This window comes from Manacus vitellinus, unplaced genomic scaffold (assembly GCF_001715985.3).
Source record: "Manacus vitellinus isolate BGI_N305 unplaced genomic scaffold, ASM171598v3 scaffold_63_pilon, whole genome shotgun sequence".
NCBI lineage: Eukaryota > Metazoa > Chordata > Aves > Passeriformes > Pipridae > Manacus > Manacus vitellinus.
Window position 1 is genome coordinate 3,160,376 of NW_021940711.1, and position 23,042 is coordinate 3,183,417.

Sequence of the window (23,042 nt, forward strand, 5' to 3'; positions counted from 1 at the left end):
CTGTAGCTTATGCAAGATGAAGTTTAAGATTTGAAACAATAATAAAACCAAGCAACTTCAGAAGAATTTGGAAAAATTAACAAAATATACAGTTTTATTTAGCTTTCAGCTCAACCATTTTAGAAATTAAGCAAAACTTCACACAGAATGAACATTTTTCTCCTTTACCAGATGAAAAACATTGTATTGCTTGGTCCAGTCAATTATGTTGGGTTTGAACACACCAAAGCAACTGCACTGAAAAAAGTCTGCAAGATTCTGGAAGCATCCAAGACTGAAAAGGAGAAAAATATGCATTAATAAACCTAAAAAAAAGAAGACTGCAAGCATCAAAACTACACATTCACCACAAGACAGTACTTCAGATATAAACTTGTCAGTTTTAAAATTGTGGAGTTGGGTTTTTTTAATTAAACAGTTCTCTATAGAGCATTATTCCTTTGCTGAACTTTTACACCCTGTTTTACGTTAACAAATGAGAGTAGATGAAGTTGAACTCAACTGTTTAAAAGTTAGTCCTTAGTAAGATCCCATCTGTTAACACATAAGGAAACAAAGAAACAGGGAAACCTTGGTACCAATTTCTCTAAATACTACAAGAGAAGTTGTAAAGGGGCCAGTTCATGTCTTAGTTCTCTTTCTGATCCTACACAACAGACAGAGAGACTGATGAACAAATTAAAGGACAGCTCTCCCTCACTCCAAAATAGTGTCTACTGATTAGTGCTATGGACTGATTTTGGCACATCTTTTTCCTGTGCACACAGTCATGCACAAAAAAACCCACAGGTCTTGTGCTGGTTGTTTGTTTCCTAGAGAAAAGGAAGTTCTCAGTAAGGAAAACAAAGTCCACTTCCTCCTCTTAGCACAACTCTTAACAGGCATGACCAGCACATCATATTTTTGCCTTTATAAAGCAGTGAAGCAAATCACTTAAAATACTCTGTTAATCAATACCCACTTGTATGGAGTTCTCCTGAGTGAAACAGGATGCTTAGAAGATTTTCTCTGTATCAGGAGATTCATTCTTTCATGAGAGGTCAGCCCCAAGAATGCAATCTTAGTGAAAGGAAAATGTAAGTAATGGTTACAACATGAACACCACAAATCAAAATTCTGGTGATGCAAAAAGATACTAATGAGAAAGGAGGTTGGCCATATCTAACTAATAACTAACCTCTGCTATAACTGATGACTGAGAAGTATGTTTTTAAATGTCACTTAGGCTAAAACAGAGCCCAGCAAGCTGTAACATGAATGCTTCCACTGACAAGGCAAGCTTAATTGGGCTGTCTATAAAGACTGCACTTCCACACATGCCTGCAGAAGTCTAAGATCCATCACAGCTAGGTACCAATCTCCTCAGATTTTGTCTATATTCTACCACACAAAAGGCAGAAAAAGATCCCCTGAAAAAAGGTCAAAATACTTGAGTAAAAAAGAAGTGCATATTAGAGATTCAACAATAACTTTTCCCTTTTCTTGACTCTGTGTTTTCTTTCACTGAGTTTCAACAATGAACTTAGATTTCTTTTCTGCATTTTTCCTTACCTATTCCATTTTTAAATTTTTTAATCAACACGAATCTTATAAACCCTCATAAATGGCTGCAAGGGTCCTTCACCAAATGACACACTAAATATCACAAAGCAGTACATTTAGAAATGACTGTGTAGGAAACACAGTAGTTAACTGTAAACTCTAATCCTAGATCCTGGTTTTTTTCCCCTAGCACAATATCTCAGTGATTTGGATACTGCAGGAATCTAGCAGTACACATTTCAATTGTGGAGTTGGTTTTTTTTTTATTAAACAAGATGTAAGACAAGTCTTTAGCTCAGTGTGCTTAACACATATTTCAGTGACATCTTTCCTAAAAGCTGCTAAATGAGCTGTTTCCCAGATGTTTTAGGACAGCTTTTCTTTCTTTGCATAGCCAAGCTCTCTCTGAGAAAAACATAAACAAGAAATTTGACAAGATAAAATCCAGGTTATGTACTTTTATTGTTGCAATGTGTCTAGTGACACACTGTTGAGCTCTGGCACTGAATTTTAAACTCAGGACTAATTGTGCTATTGAACTTTTGTGTCATTTTTGGGGCACTAATACCAGTTCTATTTGTCAAATACATTTGTTTTCTTTAAATACTTTTTATAGGTTTGGAATTTCTGATGAGCAGTAAACCCAGAACTCAGCTGTAGGAATGATCTGCAGACTGTGATCCTGCTTTTAACAGGGTGCATTGAAGTACTGCCCTGAGATTTAAGAGAAGCTCCTTGCTGTGACAGAAGCCAGGCAAGGAAAGCAGACACAAGGTTTTCATGGGAGTAAATCATCCGGGGAAAAGTTCTGAGCATAAACTGAGGGAAAATAGTACCTGATAAAGCTGAACAGTGAGCCACAAGGAGGCCCAAACAGTGTGGAAACAGGCAACTGCAGAGATGTAGGAAACCCAGGGAGAGCAGTACATGACCTGTGTGAAGTATGTCCATGCTCCATCCTGGTGGTAACTTGTTGGACAATGGTTGGACCAATCTGAGAAGACATACAACCAGTTAATTGTGTTTTTAAGCCCTTAAGAACTGAACAAGGACTATTTGCACAAAATGAATATTACATAGCAACGGGCTCTAGAAATACCGTGTTTAATGTATCCCATTCCCACTTAAAAGCACCCACATAGCTACATGACTGCTTGTTATTCTGGCTGCATAATCTTCACATTCTGAGTTCATAATCCACACAAAGAACATTCAAGGCACTGCCTAAGCACTTTTTACATTATACTGAAGTGTCATAATCTCCCATTGTCAAGACTTCTGGAATTTTGCTTCGTGCTTATCTGTAACTTTTAGGACAAGAATTTATCATTTCTCTTAAACACCATCATCAACAAAAGGAGACTTGATGGTGACAATTCCAAGAAAGCAGTATTCTACCACTATCAAACAGACGTAAACTGGGATGTCCAATTCCTGCAAATTTCTTACAAGCTAATTAAGTCTAACACATACATATTTAATGTATTAGAAAAACCCCCAAACTACAAGGAAAGTACCTTTTTTTTTCTTCTCTGTATCAGTAGAGCAATAAAGAGGTTTTCTTCCCACATTCCTTCACATACAGGAAATGGAGAAAATAACATGCTTTTTTCATACACAAGATCCCCACCCAAACACAGGAACACTAACTCATGTTCACACAAGTGACCTGTGTCCTCCACTGCCATGGCTGGTTCATTGCACTCTATGTTGAATATTGCCTCATATCAACATAATGTGAAGCACTATGAAATAAAATTAACTCCCTCTGCTTTTTTATTTAAAAGGTTAGTGCTGTGGTAATTCACCCTCAGGAATTACATTTTAATGTTTCTCCTCTCCCCTCTAAGAAATTTCCTAATTTTTAAAAGTAACAGTTCAGATCTGTTAATGAGATATACAGTTCTCTTCTCTTCAAAGTTATGACTACATTAAAACCAAAAAGAAATGCTTCCAGGTATTCAATACAGATATTTCCAAATAACAAAATCAATAAAGCTTTTGTAATAATGTATTTACAAACTTATTTTCTATTACAGTAAAGGGCATCCAGCTTAGAACCTGTAACCTTCCTCCACATGGTTTCTCTATTTCACCTCTAACAAAAATTCTTCCTGCTATTTCATTTTCCAATGGACATCCCACTAGAGTTGTATCTTATTATGTTTGTGTTGAGCAAGAACTATGATATTTGAGCAAAGACTCAGACATGATGTATTGTCACTTATTTACACAATAATGCCACTGCTGAAATATGGCATCACTTGTGCAGGTACAGTTACACTTGCTGGAAACAAAATGCTGAAAAATAAAGACCAGACACACCTGTACTTGAAAAGTAAAGTAAAATAAATTCATGGATACATACACAGAAGAGTTCCATAGAGCAGCCAGACACCTGTCATTGTTAGGAAAGTCAGGAACAACAGGTAATAACAATGGTTCCCAATACCTGAAATTAAGGCAAGGAAAAAAATAAAAAAAAAAAAAGTTTGACAATTCAAAATTCAGCAGTATTTGCATTTCCCCTGAAGTTAAATAGGAATAAAAAGTAAGTCAAAACCATTTCTTGTTATTACCTCTGCCATCCACAAGAGAGCTTGACAAGGCTGATCTCTCTCTCAACTTTCTCCTGTAAGCCACTCCAATTTATACAATAGAATTAGTTTTGATAAAGTCAACCAGGATTTGTGTCTTCTTCAGAGCATGCCTTCAGTTGTTTTAGCTAGATGAGGATTAATTATGCAACCACAACTCTCCTCCATGCACAGTAAAATTGTCTCATATTGCTGAAAAGTCTATTCAATTTGATTGTTTGACCTCGTGTGCTTCAAAATTGCAAACATACACAAAACCACCCCAGACCTCTGTCAGAGAAACTGTTACATGAAGATATAAAAATATCTTTATTTAAATTACAATCATATTGCTCAGAGCCTCCAGACAATGCATCAGAAGGATGTCCTACCACCTTGTAAATGGCAAACACCATAAAAATATTTCCAAGGATTTAATATTACCAAAAAAAGCTACTAAAAAGAAAAAAAAAAGCTAAAAATATATTGTTACAGATGAAAAGGTCTGACCTTAATATCTTGAGCATCACCAGTAATGAGCCAGGAAGGAAGAAAGAGGGCAAGAGGAAAGAACACAAGAGCACGAATAACGCCCTGCTGGGTTATCTCAGGGGTCCAGCTGCTCCTCTCACAACTGTCTCTAACAGTGAAGGAGGCAATGGAAGGTTGGGAGGACACCCAAGCCTGGCCAATTTCTGGAGTTCACCCTCCTCATCCACAGTCAGTGTGCGCACACTTGGCTAGTTCTTTCAGTATCTACTTTTGCACACATTGTCCAAAAAGTCAGTCTAACCCCTTTCTGAACCTCCTGACTCTGTCTGTATCTGCAAACCCTTACAGTAGCAAGCTCCAAAATTTCACTGCCTGCCATGTAAAGACAGGACTAATTTTAAATCCCTAGTTTTAGTATGATGTGCTTGTTGAGTAAGAGTTCTGCATTCACTTTAGCCACCATCTTCATATTTTTTCTCTTTCTTTCTTAACATCTCAATCATATCCCCTGTTCCTTCTTCTTTCAAAAGAAAGAGTTCCAGACTTTGTGGTTTTTATTCTTATGGTGACTACTCTATCCCTTTAATAGACTTTCTCTCATCTAACTAATTTCCCTCTGGCACCTACCAGAGCCCTTCAGTATCAACTGCATATTCTTGTGTCATGTGAGCTCTCTCTCTTTAAGGAGATAAATGTTACTTCTGCAACTTTTAAAACATGTGGCATTTGCAAATTTGATAAAACACACACTCTCACCTATGCACTGGCCAGTCCACAGAGAATGCTGGTCGTATCTGGCTACACATGCTTGGCAAGCAAGGCAATGCACAGATCTCAAAGGCTTCCTTACCTAGTTGAGGATGAAGGAAAAGAATACACTCATAGCAGAAGCATCTGTTTTGCTCAAAGTTTAAAGCATCATCTTATAGGTTGGGCACATTTTGCACAATTACTGTGTAACAGACCTCACAACAGAACATAGATGAGAGCCATACATCTTAAATTTACATTAAAAAAGAGATGGAAATAGTTGTGGGTTTTTTTTTTTAAGATTACAGCCCAATCATCTCATATCATCTCTTGTCACTGTAAAAGATATAAAGAAATCCAAACAATACAGAAAAAAAGCCTCGTGTAACATTCAAATGACAATCAGAGAGGAAAATGCTTTTTACAGCAGCACTGAGTATAATGCAGGTTCACAAAAAAAAAATACCAAAGGCCCACTTACGAGACACGATGTGCAGAATGTTCTGAAGTCCAAGCAACCTGCTTCTGCAAGACCTACAATGTTCTGAAAGACAAAGTATTTTGGGCTTGCATTTGGATCACATTTTCATAGGTGCTGTGAAGCTTTTTACATTGTGACTTTTGCCATTTTTAAGTATTTTGAGTGCCAAGCACTGACAGAACTTCCTATTTAAAAAGGTCCACAAGAAAACACAAACCAGTAAAAATTAATGCAGCTTCACCAATACAAGATTACACAGAAAAGTATCTCTATGTTGCCAAAATTAATAAATAATGTGAATTAAATATTCTTTAAAGTGAGATGGTGTTTACATATAAGACAACTCTCATACAGTCAGCCAGACTTCAGGGAGATGAGGAGAGGTATGACTTATTCACACTGCTCTCCTACAGTTCTCCATGCTCATCTCTCTTTTTAACCACAAACAACTGGAGCAGAAACCACACAGAATTTCCATTTTTAAGTGAAGTTCTACGTGAATTTATATCACAGATAACATCAGTAGGTCTGTAAGATGTTTGGCCAAGCTCATACTTCAATGAAAAAAGATAGAGGCACAGAAATCGTAGCAGGATGATGAAGATAAGGAAACAAGCAGTAGGAGGAGAAATTATCTCGCTAAAAACTCTTAAAGGAAGAATATTGCACTGCTCTCAAGTTTACCAAAGCTGCACATAATGCCAAACAAATCAACCATACATACTGCACCAGGTTACAGCCCTTCCATTTGCCAAAATCACCTACCTCTTTTCTTTCTTCTTCTGAAGTCTTTATATATCCAGGATCAGTACTCCAAGTTTTATAGAAATAATAAAGAAGACCCATCATGCTGAACATGACAGTGATTTCAAGAATTATATTTGTTATATGTAATTGTCAGGTTAAGGAATATATTCTTATACCACGTATCACCACTCTTTGTCAAACAAACAAAATATTCTAAAATTAGTTTATGTTATTTTACAAGCAACACGCAAAAAAGAAAAAAATTATCTTCACCCTTATAGCTGGATCTTCTCTGTCCTTCAGAGGCCATCATATCAGAGAAGTTGAGTATCTGTCCAGTTTGAGTGCTGGAGAAGATTTTTACAACTGTATAAATTTAAATCACAATATGGCTCCCTGTCATCCTCCCTACCAGAGTGCAGACTTTTGCCTTTCAATGTTCAACAGATACAAAATGAATTTGATTTTTTTCCCTCCGAAGCTTCTCTATTTTATTTAAACAACTAGTCAGACATGCAGAGTTATAAAGCTTCCAGCAGCTTTGAGATTTGTTTGACTGCTGCACACACCCCTAAGTCATCAAACACTCAGTCTTACCTTCTCCTGTTCATTTCAGCCAAAAGCAGTTAAATATACTCAGTCAGAAGAATGTAATAAAGCCATCCTGAAACTATTTTTGTCACTCAAAAAAACCCAAGCACACACTGCTAAATACTTCTGAAGGACATTAGGAACATAACTTTTATTCTATGGACTACAACCATCAGGCAAAAGGGGGAGAAAAACATGCCAAGATTAACTGTCTCTATACAGCAACAGGGGAACGTGGAGTGGGACAAGTTTCTTACCAATTAAATTCATGCACCCAGCTTGAGAGCTCGGGCTGCTAAGAACAGTCCCTGATGCTCCCAAGGAGCAGGCAGAGAGCCCAAGCCTGAAAAGCATCTCCAGTGACCCCTGTCACTCTACAAACTGTACTGCAAATAGCCCTTAAAAATCCAGCGCTGCAACCTCCAGGTTGCTTTGTCTTATGAACTAATGCCACTGCAAACAGTTCTAATTAAAATCAAGACGATAAATTATGAAATATTGGCACCATATATTACCAGCTGCTTGTTACAATGCAGGGTGCAGTTGCAGAAGTCAAATGATGGCACATTTCTTGTGGATACTGCGGGTCTATTTGCATTGCTATTGGTTTTTTGGAGCTGATTGAAATTCTGGATTTTCATTCAGTCCAGAGGAACAGTTTGACAGACAAATACAGGTAACTAAAATCCTGAAAACGTTTATAATACTCAGATCTGTGACCAGTTTCAGAAGGAAAACACATTAACAAGAAAAAGGGTTGGATAGTGAAATGGAAAACTGTCCACTGACCCACCTCACCAAGCCATGGTTAGACCTTCAAGGACACTGCTGTGCTTACTATCTTCAGCAAAGTGCCTGACTCAAATCCCTATCACTGGAATTATTTTTTTCCCCTTTTCATTTAGATGACACCAAGAAAACCTTAAAACTTCACAACAGAGCACTGAGTAACACAATTTTCATTTAGACAACCATGTGTGTATCCCCAGCAGGAATATACTTGATCAGTTCATCGAAGTTAATCCTGGTAATTCTATTATGGACATCTTAACTGGGAACAGTACAAAAGAAAATGCCATTTAAAGGCTGAACTAAAAATTAATTAAAACTGTGTAGCAATATATTATAGCTGGTTTAGTAAAACATTATTTACAGTTCTAAGTATCTTCCTAAATGCCTTCCCACAAAACTTTACCAATAAGTACATGCCCCCCGTGTAACAAAAGAGCAAGGCACTGAAAAGAGTGCAAACTACTAAAATGTTTTTGTACTCAACAGTGAAAAGCCTCTTCAGAGAAAGCAAATGAGAGGTAGAAATGAATCCACTGTATACTAAGGATTCAGAGTGAATAAAGACAAACAGGAGACTGGATGACCTATTTTACAGGAACACAAAGAAATTTGATCCTTTTTGGGGGGGTGTGTGGAGGGTGTTGTTTTTAAAGGCAGAAGCATGAACACCACTGTCAAATCCTTGTCATTTTAGAAAGACCAGTTGCTTTTAAAATTATTATTAATGCATGTGTTATCCAGTTATACCACATGCCAAAATACATACTGTATGAGAGGCTCACTGAGGAAGATTAAGAAGTCACATGGAGATGCTAACAGAAACAACTGGATTTATAACTGACATCTTCATTTTGATTTTCCAATAACATATGAAATAGTTCAGATTATAAAAAACCCAAAAATCTGCTAAAGACAAAAGAAGGTACACATTCTTAATCCATATATAACTTTAAATTAAAGTCAAAGTTACTCTGTCCCTCTCCAATGGAAGTAAACCAATCTTACCAGACATTAACAGTCACGTGGAATTATCTGGAACTGCTCATTAGTTTGCATGACCAGGTTTAGATTTACAAGGAACTACAGGGACAGTTCTATTGCATTTCCTCAGAATAAAGGATATCGGGCAGGAACCAGAAAAACCAGGTCATGGACATCCAAAAAACTGAACTTAGCAGAAATGCTGTGGGAAGATACCTTAGATTCTTGAGCCCCACGAGTTGCCTGAAAGAATATTAAAATAAAAAAAATAATATTTTTCAAAATATATTTAAAACACAAGTCCATAGAATATAAATCATCTGGTTTGTTATTGTAAAAACTTCACGCACGTGGTATATTTCAAGTCTCTCAAAGCAATCAAGAACTGTCACTCAAAAGGATTCTTTATCCAGACGGACAGGGGGGTATCAACGCAAAACCAGACCTACTAAGTGCTCTCTTCCAGCCTAATATTATATATGAGAAGTGTTGTAGCACTGGGGGAGAAGTACAGTCTCTGTCCATTTGCACACAGACAGCTTTGCCACATCAATGAATACTGACTGTTGCAGGAACTGTTGGAGAAAGCAGGAAAAGTACAAACCAGCTCAGGATAACACTGGGAGCTCTGGGGAGGCAGAAGGAGAGGGAATGGCTCACTAAAACCTATTCTCTGCCAAAATATAGCAGGAAAAGGTTGTGATAAAACACATTTCTGAGCACTGTGAATAGACATCTCAGTGTCTGCCAGATGCAAACCATCAATAACACTCTTTAACATTAAAATTAGCTAACAGACTGTTTGGGGTTTTTTAATCTTTCCGTGACAGGAAACTACTACTGTGTACACCTAAAGACATTCAATTTCTATGGTCATTCATTCTAAAAAGTACATATATTTAGATTCTTCACACACTCTGCAACCATTTTTCGGGACGTATCTTCTAAGCTATGTGAAACTAAACTTTGAAAATATATCATGTCTCTGACAATTAAATACACATACAGAGAGAAAAAAGCCACAAACCTGACAAACAGTGTCATTCCAAAAAGCAGGCAGAGAAGCAAACATCCTTTCAAAAGCCAAGAATCAGAACTTAAGTTCACGACGTATCCTATGGCCCACATGAAGGTCAAGGAAGATGCCAACATCAGGAAGAGCTGTTAAAATTATTATTGTGAAAATATTCAAGTTATTGTTTTATTGTTATTGTATTATTGTTAAAGTATTCAATCAGACTTACTTAAAAGTGTTCACTTCATGTAATAACAGATGCTGAAAGACTCAAGATAGAGAAGACAAGGTGACACATCAAAAGCAGAGGAGGAGGAATGACACAAAAAAACCCCACTCGAAACACTGCTATGTGCTTTTAAAGAATATTTTTTGTGCATCCAATTTCAGAAATCTCAAAAGTCGTTTGTTAGAATAGAGTTAATTTGCATATCACTCTAAACACAGCATGTTGTAGTTTTATTTCCATTAGTTATCACTTGGGAAATTACCTCATATTTCTCTACTATTTTCAGCAACCTGTTATTTTTCCTGCTTCTCATTCTTCCTTCCTCTTTCATCATATAAACCATGAAGTGATTCTGACTTTGATAAGCAAGGTCAAGCGGTGTCTCTCCCTTTAAGAACAGAAGAAGTTATTTATTTATGCACTTAACACATAAATACTTTCCTTTTTAACAGAAGCAAGAAATTAATATAGTTAAAACAAGAATAACTGGGCAGTTACTTCCCAGTCCCACCTCCCCCCTCTTATTCTTTAAGGTAAAGTAAGCTAAACTCAGGGTTTTAATATGCTTAATTCAGTGCTTTGCAATTCTGAAAACTGACACTGGCAAACAGATTGCACCCATTTGAGTTATCTGCTGGACTGCCTCCAGTAACATATTTACATAGTCATGAGAATTGATACTTTCAACATTTATACTTCTCACTATCAGTTTTTACAAATATTAAGAGGAAGACTTTCATATGTGACCAACTCAGGCATTGCCAAACACTAGCTTCCACATGTATTTTGAAGTCTTTGTGAGTCTGACTGGACACTAAGGAACTGCTACTTTTTAAAATCTGCCAAAGGTCATCAGTCTCCATGACAACGTTCTGAAGTAGAAAGCAGCCAAATCAAGAAATGAAGAAACGAAACAAACCCCCAAGAAAATGAAAGGATGCTGAGGGAACACAAGGCTTGGCTGCTCATTAAAGAAATGTTGCAAAGAACCCCTGCATTCTTTGAGTCACACCTCAAGGAAGGCGCTAAGTCCTTTCCGCGAAGTCTAAGAACATCTGCTCTTAGTCACCTCCTGCTGCAGCTGACATCCAATGTGAAGAGGGCTCAGATTTTTCTTTACATTTATTTTACACATTTATGCCACATGGGATGAAACATCATGAAAGAAATTATACCTTGACATTTTTTATGTCGAGGCTGGCACCAGCTTCCAGCAACAGATCCACTGCACTGATATTTCCCGATGATATTGCCCAGTGCAGTGCAGTATTCTTTTGAACATTGTCTACAGCATTGAGAGAGGGGTTAAACTTTAAGAGAAACCTCGTGGGTTCCGGTCTAGATGAAAATAAAGTATAACAGTTAACGAACAGAAGAGAATCTAAGCTGGAAATGAAACTTTTGAACGCCCTATAAAAAAATCAGTAAACCAACAGGAGATATGCAACACCTCGTCTCAGAACAAGTTCATCAACAAGAGTTCCAAGTTTAGAATTCAGGACCCACCTTGAAGGTTTTTCTCCAGATTATGTAATTTTACCTTTTTAACAAATATGAGGTCTATAACACAGATTGTATCTTCTACAACGCCATGTGTAAGCTTATATCTCCACATTTAATTTGTTCTAAATGCATTTCACCATTTATTTTCATTTTGGGGAAAGCACAGTACGGCTGCAGATGATTCAGCCACAAACCTAAACTTCTTCTGGAAATTCTTTTGACTTTGCTATATCCAACGAGCTACTTCCTAACTCCTGATCTCTGAAATACTGGATATTTTAGTACAAATGACAGTGAAAGGAATGCCAGTTGAAAAAAAGAACCGTAAGAAAAAATTCGCCTCGCTGCTTCTTGGGTACAATAAAATAGACCCTTCTCAGTTATTCACTACTTACCCAATGGCTTTTTGTGCTGTTAACATTAAAGGTGTTTGTCCATTGAAGTCTGTTGTGTCTATGTTCTAAGAATAAGAAAAAAACAACAAGCAAGTGATTATCAGTAATTTCAGGAAACAGTGAGGTGGTCAGATTTGGAGCTATACAACTGGTTTAGCTTCACGAATGAAAAGAAAATGGAAAGAAACCAAATTACATAAGCCAAGAAGCCAACACTTCTTTAAACATTTTTCTTCCCTCTACAAGTCTTGCATGTCGTTCCTTCCAGAATATTCTGAGTTTCTGCTAAGGACACTTTTAAGGGAGAGTCTCCACAAAGGATATTTCCAAGTGAATCATGTTAACCATCTTCCTTGTGTAAACAGAATACATAACAGAATGTCCAAGTACATAAAACAGGTTTATTAAAACAAGAAAAGATTGGTTGGTTACGTATCTCAAAACATAAACACTTCACTTGTATTACCTAATTTTCTTCCTTCTTAACAATGAAGGTTTCCTTGTTCCCTGCTTCCACCTATCATTACATTAGAACAGATTTACTTAAAAGAAATTATTAAATACTCGGATTTTTTCAGCTGAAGATAGGTGAACTAACAGCTTTATTAAGTCTGTGATACACATCACTATACCTACACTCCAGAAGGCATTTATTCTACCAAAGAGAACTCTATAAGAAAGAAAATAAACTTAGAAAATCTTTAAATCCTAACACTCAATGTTTCTAAGAAACAGTCTTGATCATATAAGAACTCTTCTCTCATTTTTATTAGAAAACTGTTACACTTGTCATTAATTCTGATTATTTCAGATGTAAGTTGGGAGATATCAACTACCATGGATACAATATAAAATTAAAGAAAACACAGAAATTAATAAAAATTCAGACCTAGTCTGATGATCTATTCTGCATACTTCAATTGATGGACAATTCCATGGATGACTAGTTACCACACTGTAATCAAATCATAAATACTTCATGACGTATATCCATCATATACTTTTTGTTCTCAGGTTTAAATGTTTAGTTCTTTTGTTCTCATGTGTAAATGCCAGTTGTCATTTACACAGCACCACAAATCTGCATAGCCTTAGCAATGCTCTTTAAATACTCTGAAATGTAGGTGAATCTGGACATGTGGGGATGACAGGAACAAGGAGGACTATTAAAAAAAAGTTTTTTAAATATATATTAAAAAAATCTAAGTTTATCTGAACTTATAACACAGAAAAAAGTTATAAAACACCTGCTTTTCATGTAGAAAACAAACCAGCTAATTCTGAAAGGTATCCTACACACAGACAGCTACTCACAAGTAGAACACAACAACTGGGACATCACCAACATACCTGGCCTTTTGATATGAGGTAAGCTATGATGGGCATGTGTTGGAAGAGCACTGCTAAATGAATGCTACTGAATCCTTCCCCATCAATAAGACTGGGATCCGCTCCACATTTCAACAATAATATGACCATGGGTAGGTGTCCTTGTCTACAACGATATATGAAATGAAACTATAGAGATGATGAAAAAAATGGGTATTTTAATGAAAGCATTGCCCTAATCATTCTCACAGAGACCCCACAAAAAACCAATTTTCTTTCAGATTCTCATGCTTTTATTCAGGAAAATACTTAAGCTACAAGTTTGTATCAGGAAATTTATATTAAATATACACCTTAATAAATCAGCCTAGGGCAAACTGTTAATTTAGAATACAGTGGTTATTCTACAGTAATCTCTCCTGTAAGCAGTCATCCAAGCATCCAACTCTGGCAGAAGACTGATAGTCCAGAAGAAAGCACTGATCTTCCAATGTGAGAACTGGCACTCAGAGGAGTTATCCCAGAATAATCATTTAAGGTTATGTTTTCTCCAGACAAGCAGTGCTTTGTTCTTTGTACCACACAAAATGCTACTATAGCTTTTAATATTAACAGATTTACACTTGCAAGCAACATACCTAATGGCCCAGTGAAGGGGAGTAGAATTCAAATCTCCACCCAGCTGATCCACTATCGCACCTTTGGAAATATAATATCTGTGTAATAACAACACAATAAGATTAAGAACATAATAAGATATAATAAATATATACTAATGATAACATTAGCTCTAATAATGTGGCACTAGCTTACAATAAAAAAAAAATCACTAGAGAAGAAAATCGACAAAAGTTTTTACGGTAAAGGACACTTTTCAAGAAAATGTTTGAGAAAAAATACAGTCATTAGCAAGGTGCTTATAAAATCAGCTGTCATGTTTGTTAAACAAACCAAACCCAGGAAAATGATTTCATGTACTACATGATTTCACATATAAAGAAACCAGGCTATCTTCACATTGCAGCGACATTTCCACAAAGGTTATTGGGTTAAAGTTTGAATTTCATGCTTTTCTTCTCAAGCAGCAGGTTCCTTTGTTTTCAAGTACAAAAGCAACAAAGAGATTATAAGTAACAGTGGCAGAATACTTGTGTTACTTTCACAGGGACTCTTGAACTTACTTAACCAGCTCCTGTCTGTTGTTTATTGCTGCCCAGTGAAGAAGAGTCACATTTTCTTTGTCTGGTTGTCGAACATCATATCCTGCTTCTACCAGTTCTCTGCATCGCTCTAGCATTCCATATCTTGAATGAGAAAAAAACCCATCAATTTATTTACCATTTGTTAAATATCCTCCAGTTTGGAGACAGCCACATACTAAAGAAAGAATAAATCTCTGTGAGCATCACCCAGCAGTTCCTACTTGTGCAAATTCCACATTGCAATCAATGGAAGTCTTGCAAAAAGAGCTGGGCTCTTAACAAACCTTCTACTTAACAAACTTGCTTGAAATGAAATACCTTTGTTTATGATGAAAACATTTACAACAGTAGCTGTAAATGATCTTCCTTCACAGAATCACAGAATATGTCGAGTTGGAAGGGACCCACAAGGATCATCGAGTCCAGCTCTTAGCCCTACACAAGGAGCATCCCCAAGAGTCAGACCATGTGCCCCAGAGCATGATTAAAACTTCTTCCACTACAGGGAGAAAATGAAACTGAAAATGTTTCCTCTGTAAGAATATCCAGACTGGCTCACATTTGAGGACACTCCCATCTATTTCACCACTTGGCACACTCAGAATGTGTACTTACTGTGTAGCCTTGACAATATCACAGGTGCTGGGGTCTTCAACAATGGGATATGGTCCTGGTAAACCTTTATCCCCGTGGGTGCTGTGATTGTTGTGCATGTGAGGTCGATGAGGTCCATGGCAATGGCCTTTACACTGTCAGTTAACAAAGTATTTATCAGCCATTATTATTTATGGGTTCTACACCACATACACAGCAGTTCTGCCACACCAGAAATCACAGTCCACGGCCTTAGGAAAGGCTTTAAACGCGCTCGGGAGCCACAGCGCCACCCACACAGCCTGAAACCACATGCGATGGAACAGAAGAGGCACAGGCAGGGCAGGACACGGGCCGCTTGTTGCCGGGAGCCCTCGCCAGACACCCCCCGGCAGCCCCGCGGGGACCGCACGGCCGTCCGCCTCCGGCCCTCGGCGGCCGCGCTCCGCACCCACCGCCCGGGCAGCGCCGGCCCTCCACCCCGCCCCGGCCTGGCACGTCCGGGCTCCCCGCTCCCGCCCGGCACTGTCCCCACTGTCCCCGGGCTCCCCCTTCTCCGCCCGGCACTGTCCCCTGGGCTCCCCGCTCCCGGCCCGGCACTGTCCCCGGCTCCCGTCCCGCCCGGCACTGTCCCCGGGCTCCCAAGCTCCCCGGCTCTGGCACTGTCCCGGCTCTCCCGCCCACCGCCGGCCCGCTGCCGCCATCCCCGCGCCCGCCGCAGCTTCTGCTCCCGCCGTTCCTGGGACGGCTCCGGGGCGGGGCCCGCGCCGGGCACACACGGCCCGGGCGGGGCGGGACCGGCGCCGTGCGGGCGAGTGCGGGAGACTCGAGTCTGACCCCCCCGGCCGTGCAGGGAATGGCGGGGAAGCTGCCCCTGACGTTCCCGGCTGTGCGGGGAACTGTCTCTGACGAGCCGCCGCTCGCGCGGGCAGATCAGCGGCTTCCAGCTTTCTTCGGTTGTGCCTGAAAAATGGTTCCTTCCCCTTTTACAGGGCAGCCACACGGAAAAACTCTTTCAGTTTCGCACAGTATACCCCCCAAGGTCGGGGACAAGAAGCCTTTTCTGCCGGCGAAACTGCGGCAGTTGTGCCTCAGCAGCTGGAAGGGATCCCCTGGGGAAGGGTCTGGAGCGCGATTCTGATGAGGAGCGGCTTAGGGAGCTGGGGGGGCTCAGCCTGGAGGAAAGACCTTCTCGCTCTCTATAACTCCTTGAAAGGAGTAGTGCCACCACTTTGCTGGCATGGTTCCCTCAAGGATTCAGGGCCATTTGGAAGTCATACTTACAGCCCCCAGCCGAGCTCCGATGTCCCCTCATGACAACCAGGATGAGGGAGGAGCCGCCATTACGGGACAAGCCGTGAGTGGGAGCAGTCACCCCCTAAATAAACGGCGATAACCTGGGAAAACACCCACAGGTGTCAAACATCCACAACCTTCCCGGGTGATGTGGGACCTGGTAGCCCTCAGAGCGACTCCATCTCCTCTGCCCTGAGAAGTCCCCCCCCTGCGTCGGGGGCGGTGATCACCAGCTCTCGATGGCGCTGGGTGTGGGCAGAGGGACAGGACAGTCTGTGGGGACCTGGGGACCTCCCGCTCCTGGGGAAAACGTGTGATGGCTTTAGTGAATTAGCAGTTACCCGAAAAGGGAAAATTATAACGCCCAGCTCAGCCTCCTGCTTACGTCGGACTCAGGACTCTCGCAATCCCCTGAGGGTGGGGTCCTGGCTGGAAGGATCGTGGCTCCTGCCAAGCCTTCAGGTAGAGGCTTGGATAGGCATTCAGGGTCGGCAACTCGCAAAAAAGGGAAGAAAAATGAAAAAGCAGATGCATCTCTGAAAAAAACCCCAAATCCTTATTTTGGGAGCACAGGGCAGTAGGCAGAAAGTGGCACAGGCTTGTTCTGGCACCTCACCACTGGACCTGGGCTGGCACCTGGGTGCTTTGCCTAAAAATTGGATTTTAGATTTCTAATGTAGCTCAAACTGCCACACCTGGCCATGTGCATCTTCAAGGATGAGCAAGTTCCGCTATTGATACCCGCAGCTCCAAGGGAGCAGGGAGACCTGTCCACAGGGTCTTGTTTGTCCGGAGTCCAGCAGGTCTCACTGAGGCTCCCAGAGAGACAGATGCTTACAGAAGAAGTAAGATGCTCAGAGGACTGTAGGATTTTGGAAGGATGGAGGCTCTTATAGGAAGGGAGGTTTCTGGAAAGATGCAGGCTTTTAAAGGGAAAGGAAGCTCTCAGAAAGAAGGAGGATCTCCAGCAGAGGGAGATTCTTGGCTGGATGGAGGATCTCTGATGGAATGATTTCCTTGGAAGGGCAGAGGCTCTCCAAGGGATGAGGACTCTTGGTGGGAGCAGCCTCCCAGAGGGATGGAGGCTCCGAGGAGCTGGAGGAACTGGACAAGCTGTGGCAGGGCAGGTGGCCTCGCTTCACCAGCTCCTGCAGTTCCACCCACAATTGGTTCCACCAGTGTGTGGGGACACCTCTGTGATGTTACAGAACTGTGGGTGGGGACACCTATGTGATGTCAGAAACCCCATCCTGGTCCTCATGGCAGCACAAATGGAGGTGCTGGCTACTGCAAAATCTGAGGGTGGAATGGTGAGATCTTTGCAAGATTTAGTGAAGGCTTTGTAGGAAAAACCAGAAAAGGAATGCTCATAGGGATCTGTTAGATGGGAAGCAGTTTGGAGGGAGAGGGAGATGAATCCATTGCTGCAATTGGCCCTTCAGGAGGTGATGGAGAAAGATGAATCTCTGGGAAAGCAGCTGGAAAGAAAAAAATCCGTCTGCCATAAGGTCACCTGGCTTATGTGTTATGGGAAGGCAGTGCATGTTCTTTTTGAGGATTTTAGTTGGAGTTTTGATCACGTCCCTCACAGAATCCTTTTGGAGAAGGCATCCAGCTTTGAGATGAGCAGGTACAGGGTGTGCTGGGTGAAGAACTGGCTGCTGTATTGCTTTTTGGTGGGATACTTTCTTCATAGTAGCTGGCACAGCCCTGGGTTTGGATTCAGGATGGGATAACAGCTGGATGGTTTGGTTGTTGCTGAGCAGCACTTGGCCTCCTCAAGGACTCTTCAGTGTCCCATGGGACAAGCCGTGTCCCATGCTCTGCCAGCGAGGCAGTGACAACATCCTCCTTCTCCTCCTCATGACTGTGTCCTACTTGGCCGAGAATGTTCCATCCAGTCTGTTCCAGAGGGGCCTCGAGTACCCACAGGGAGCCCCTTTCTCCCCCATGGAGCCCTGGTGAGCACTGGGGTGAGGCAGGGCCATGTTATGACACAGGTGTCCTCTCCCACAGGACTGACATCACTACACAAGAAGTGCCACCACCCCCTGGCTCCCAGTGTGGTCATGATGGGCCGTGTTGGAGCCATGAGCGATGGCAGCATCCTCCTCTCCTTGTTTGTCCTGCTGCTGGCCACTGCAGCTGTCTGGCTGGCCATCGGCCACTGGCAACAGCGGGTGCTGGGGACACCGAAGAACCCAGGGAGCCAGGCCAGGCCAGTTTCTGATTTGAGCCCCGAGTACATCCCCTGTGGCTGTGGCCCCAGCTGCACCTCCTGCATGGCAGTGGCCCAGGAGCTGCAGGATTTGGTCATGTTGGTGTGGGTTGGGAATGGGATGTCTTTCCCACTGGATTCTGAGGTGTGGCAGACGTTGTGGGAGAACCTGGAGGAGTTGGTGGAGCGAGGCCACCTGCCCTGCTGCAGCTCGTCCAGCTCCACCAAGAGCCCCCATTCCTCCAAGAGCCAGCTCCCATGGAGAACCTCTGTCCTTCCAAGAGCCCTCATCCGTCGGCAAGCCTCCGTCTTTTCAATATCCTCATTCCTGCCAAGAACTCGATTCCGTAAGAGATACTCCATCCTTACAAGAAGACCATGCCATAGGAGAGCCTTCATCCCTCTGAAAGCCTCCATTCCTTCCAAGAGCCTGCATTCCTCTGAGAGCTTCCACCTTCCAAGAGCCTGCATTCCTTCCCCAGGCCTCCGTTCCCCTGAGAGCGGGCACCTTTCAAGAGCTTCCACTAGTTCCACAAGGTTCCAGTCCTCTGAGAGCCTCACTTCTTCCCAGCCTTCAGCCCTACAAGAGCTTCAGTGAGAACTGCCAGACTCCAGATGGAGTGATTTGAGTAAGTCTTGGTGTCAGTTTTTGGGGTTTTGGGGTCAGTTTCTGGTCATTTTTGGGGGTGATTTTGTATCATTTTGGGTCAGTTTTGGTTTTTTTTTTTTTCATTTTTAGGTCAGATTTTGGGCCAATTGGGAGTTAGTTTTTGGGGTGATTTGGGCCAGTTTTGTGTCAGTTCTGGATCAATTTTTGGGGTGAATTGGATCAGGTTTTGTGTCATTTTTTGGGGTAATTTTGGGTGAGTTTCTGGCCATTTTTTGAGGAGATTTGTTTGAGTTTCTGGTCATTTTTTGGGGTGATTTGGGTGAGTTTTGGGTCATTTTTTGGTGTAATTTTGGGTAAGTTTCTGGTCATGTTTTGGAGTGATTTGGCTGACTTTTGTGTCATTTTTTGGGGAGATTTGGGTGAGTTCTGGGTAATTTTTTGGGGAAATTTTGGGAGAGTTTCTGGTCATTTCTGGGGAAGATTTGGGTGAGTTTTGGGGTCATTTTTTGGGGAGATTTGTGTGAATTTCTGGCCATTTTTGGGGAAGATTTGGGTGAGTTTCTGGTCATTTTTTTGGGAGATTTGGGTGAGTTCTGGGCCATTTTTTGGGATAATTTTGGGTCAGTTTCTGGTCATTGTTTGGAGAGATTTAGGTGAGTTCTCGGTCATTTTTTGGGGTAATTTTGGGTCACTTTCTGGTCATTTTTGGGGGAGATTTGGGTGAATTTCTGGCCATTTTTGGGGAAGATTTGGGTGAGTTTCTGGTCATTTTTTGGGGAGATTTGGGTGAGTTCTGGGCCATTTTGGGGGGCAATTTTGGGTCAGTTTCTGGTCATTTTTTGGGGTGATTTGTGTTAATTTTGTGTCATTTTTTTGGGTGATTTGAGTCAATTTCTGGTCATTTTTGGGGGTAGGTTTGAGTCAGTTTCTGGTCTTTTTTTGGGAAGATTTGGGTGAGTGTTGGATATTTTTTGGGGGAGATTTGGGTCAGTTTCTGGTCATTTTTTGTAGGAGATTTAAGTAAGTTTTGGACCATTTTTTGGGGAGATTTGGGTCAGTTTCTGATCATTTTGGGGGGAGATTTGGGTGAGTTTTGGGTCATTTTTTTGGGTGATTTTTTATCAGTTTCTGGTCATTTTCCGGGGAGATTTGGGTCAGTTTGGAGTAATTTTTTGGGGTGATTTGAGTCTGTTTTGGACCATTTTTTAGGGAGATTTTTGTAAGTTTTTGGGTCATTTTTTGGAGAGATTTGGGTCAGTTTGGTGTCATTTTCTGGGGTGATTTGGGTCAGTTTTGGGGTCATTTTCTAGGGAGATTTGGGTCAATTTCTGGTCATTTTTGGGGGAGATTTGGGTCAATTTCTGGTCATTTTTTGGGGTGATTTTGGTCAGTGTTGGGCCTTTTTGGGGGGGTTATTTTTTGTCAGTTTCTGGTCCTTTTTTGGGGAGATTTGAGTGAGTTTTTGATCATTTTTTTAGGGTTATTTTTTGTCAGTTCCTGGTCATTTTTTGGGGAGATTTGGGTGAGTTTCTGGTCATTTTTTGGGGTGATTTAGGATAGTTTTGGGTCATTTTTTGGTGGTATTTTCTGTCAGCTTCTGCTCATGTTTTGGGGACAATAGGTTGAGTTTTTGGGGTTTTTCTGGTGTTATTTCGGTCAGTTCCTGGTCATTTTGGGGGGTTATTTTTTTTCAGTTTCTGGTCATTTTTTGGGGAGATTTTTTTCAGTTTTCTGATCATTTTTTGGGGTGATTAGTGTCAGTTTCTGGTCAGTTTTTGGGGTGATTTTGCTCAGTTTCTGGTCTTTTTTGGGGTGATTTAGTTGAGTTTCTGGTAATTTTTTGGGGGACAATTGAGTCAATTTTGGACCATTTTTTGGAGAGATTTTGGTCAGTTTCTGGCCATTTTCTGGGGGACATTTGGGTGAGTTTTGAGGTCATTTTTTGGGGTGATTTGAGTCAGTTTCTGGTTCTTTTTTGGGGAGATTTTGGTACATTTTTGGTGGTTTTTTTGAGTGATTTGAGTCTATTTCTGGTCATTTTTGGGGGAGTTTTGGATGAGTTTTTGGTTATTTTGTGGGGAGATTTTTGTCAGCTTTGTGTCAGTTTTGGGGGTTATTTTTTGTCAGTTTCTGGTCTTTTTTAGTGGAGATTTTTGTTTATTTTGTGTCATTTTTTTGGGGTGATTTGAGTCAATTTCTGGCCATTTTTGCGGGTAATTTGCATCAATTTCTGGTCATTTTTTGGGGGAGATTTGGGTGAGTTTTGGGTCATTTTTTGGGGAGATTTGTTTGAGTTTCTGGTCATTTTTGGGGGAGATTTTGGGTCATTTTCTGATCATTTTTTGAGGAGATTTTGGGTCATTTTTTGGTCATTGTTTGGAGAGATTTGGGTGAGTTTTTGCACCTTTTGGGGTGATTTGGCTGACTTTTGGGTCATTTTTTGGAGTAATTTTCGGTCAATTTCTGGTCATTTTTTGGGGAGATTAGTGTGAGTTTTGGGTCTATTTTTGGGGAGATTTGTTTGAATTTTTCATCATTTTTGGGGGGAGATTTGTGTCAGTTATGGGTCATTTTTTGGGGAATTGGAGTGAGTTTTGCGTCATTTTTTGGGGAGATTTGAGTCAGTTTTTGAGTCATTTTTTGGGGAGATTTGGGTGAGTTTTGGATAAAATTTTGGGTGATTTGGGTGAGTTTTGGGGTTATTTTTTTGGGTGATTTGGGTGAGTTTCTGGTCATTTTTTGGGGTGATTTTGTGTCATTTTGGGTCAGTTTTGGGGGGGCTTTCATTTTTTGGGTCAGATTTTGGGCCAATTTGGGGGGTTTTTTTGGGTGATTTGGGCCAGTTTTGTGTCAGTTCTGGATCAATTTTGGGGGTGAATTTGATCAGGTTTTAGGTCAGTTTTGGGGCTGATTTGGGTCAGTTTCTGGTCAGTTTTTGGGGTGGTTTCAATCAGTTTCTGGTCATTTTTTTGGGTGATTTGTGTGAGTTGTACGTGAGTTTTGGGGGAGATTTGGGTCATTTTTGGGTCATTTTTTGGGGAGATTTGGGTGAGTTTCTTGTCCTTTTTTGGGGTAATTTTGTGTCAATTCAGGTCAGTTTTGGGGAGTTTTTTTGCATTTTTTGGCTCAGATTTTGGGCCAATTTGGAGTTAGTTTTTGGGGTGATTTGGTCCAGTTTTGTGTCAGTTGTGGATCAGTTTTGGGGGTGAATTGGATCAGTTTTGGGGGTGATTTGAGTCAGTTTTTGGAGGGTTTTTGCAGGTTTTGGGGTGATTTGGGCTGGTTTGGGGTCAGGTTTTAGAGTGTTTCGGGTCAGTTTTGGGTCGGTTTTTGGGGTGATTTGGGTCAGTTTATGATCACTTTTTGGGATGATTTGGGTGAGTTTTGGGGTCATTTTCTGGGGTGATTTTTGTGAGTTTCTGATCATCTTTTGGGGAGATTTGGGTCAGTTTTGGGTCATTTTTTGGGGAGATTTGTGCAAGTTTCTGGTCATTTTGGGGGTGATTTGGGTCGGTTTTGGGTCATTTTTGGGGGTGATTTTGGTCAGTTTCTGGTCATTTTTTGGGGTGATTTGGGTCAGTTTTGACAAGTGAATGAAATGACAAGTGAAATGAAAGAGAAAAACAACTCTTCTTGGGCACCTCGTTTCCTCCCCGCCCTCCGCCCCCTAACTTGGAGGTCCCCCCTAAAGTGTGAGAA

General features: G+C 41.0%; 1 protein-coding gene across 3 annotated transcripts; it reads right to left on the minus strand.

The window, feature by feature from the left end:
• Positions 1–69: 69 nt before the first annotated feature.
• ZDHHC13 (zinc finger DHHC-type containing 13) lies at positions 70–16,917 on the minus strand. 3 transcript variants are annotated; one of them, XM_018083423.2, is made up of 17 exons: positions 16,901–16,917; positions 15,241–15,374; positions 14,605–14,727; positions 14,062–14,139; positions 13,445–13,589; positions 12,095–12,159; positions 11,372–11,534; positions 10,459–10,584; positions 9,980–10,113; positions 9,095–9,195; positions 6,607–6,731; positions 5,842–5,904; positions 5,367–5,460; positions 3,911–3,994; positions 2,379–2,536; positions 962–1,059; positions 70–274 (listed from the first exon to the last, which is right to left on the minus strand). In XM_018083423.2, exons 2-17 carry the CDS (start codon positions 15,336–15,338, stop codon positions 139–141), a joined length of 1,791 nt encoding a protein of 596 aa, XP_017938912.1. In that variant the 5' UTR covers positions 15,339–15,374; positions 16,901–16,917; the 3' UTR covers positions 70–138. The 3 variants fall into 3 exon arrangements, with proteins under 3 accessions (XP_017938912.1, XP_017938911.1, XP_008929990.1); XM_018083422.1 differs by having other exon boundaries at positions 16,857–16,906; XM_008931742.3 differs by lacking the exon at positions 16,901–16,917 and adding an exon at positions 16,504–16,760.
• Positions 16,918–23,042: the final 6,125 nt, after the last annotated feature.

Bases quoted from the DNA above. Each gene is read 5' to 3' on its own strand.
- ZDHHC13 (XM_018083423.2), bottom strand. From the start codon at position 15,338: ATGCACAACAATCACAGCACCCACGGGGATAAAGGTTTACCAGGACCA. The intron at 11,535-12,094 runs GTAAGTAGTGAA...ATTTTCATCTAG, and splicing joins ACAGCACAAAAAGCCATTGG to ACCGGAACCCACGAGGTTTC. The intron at 275-961 runs GTGGGTATTGAT...TCTCCTTTTCAG, and splicing joins CTCAGGAGAACTCCATACAA to TCTTGGATGCTTCCAGAATC.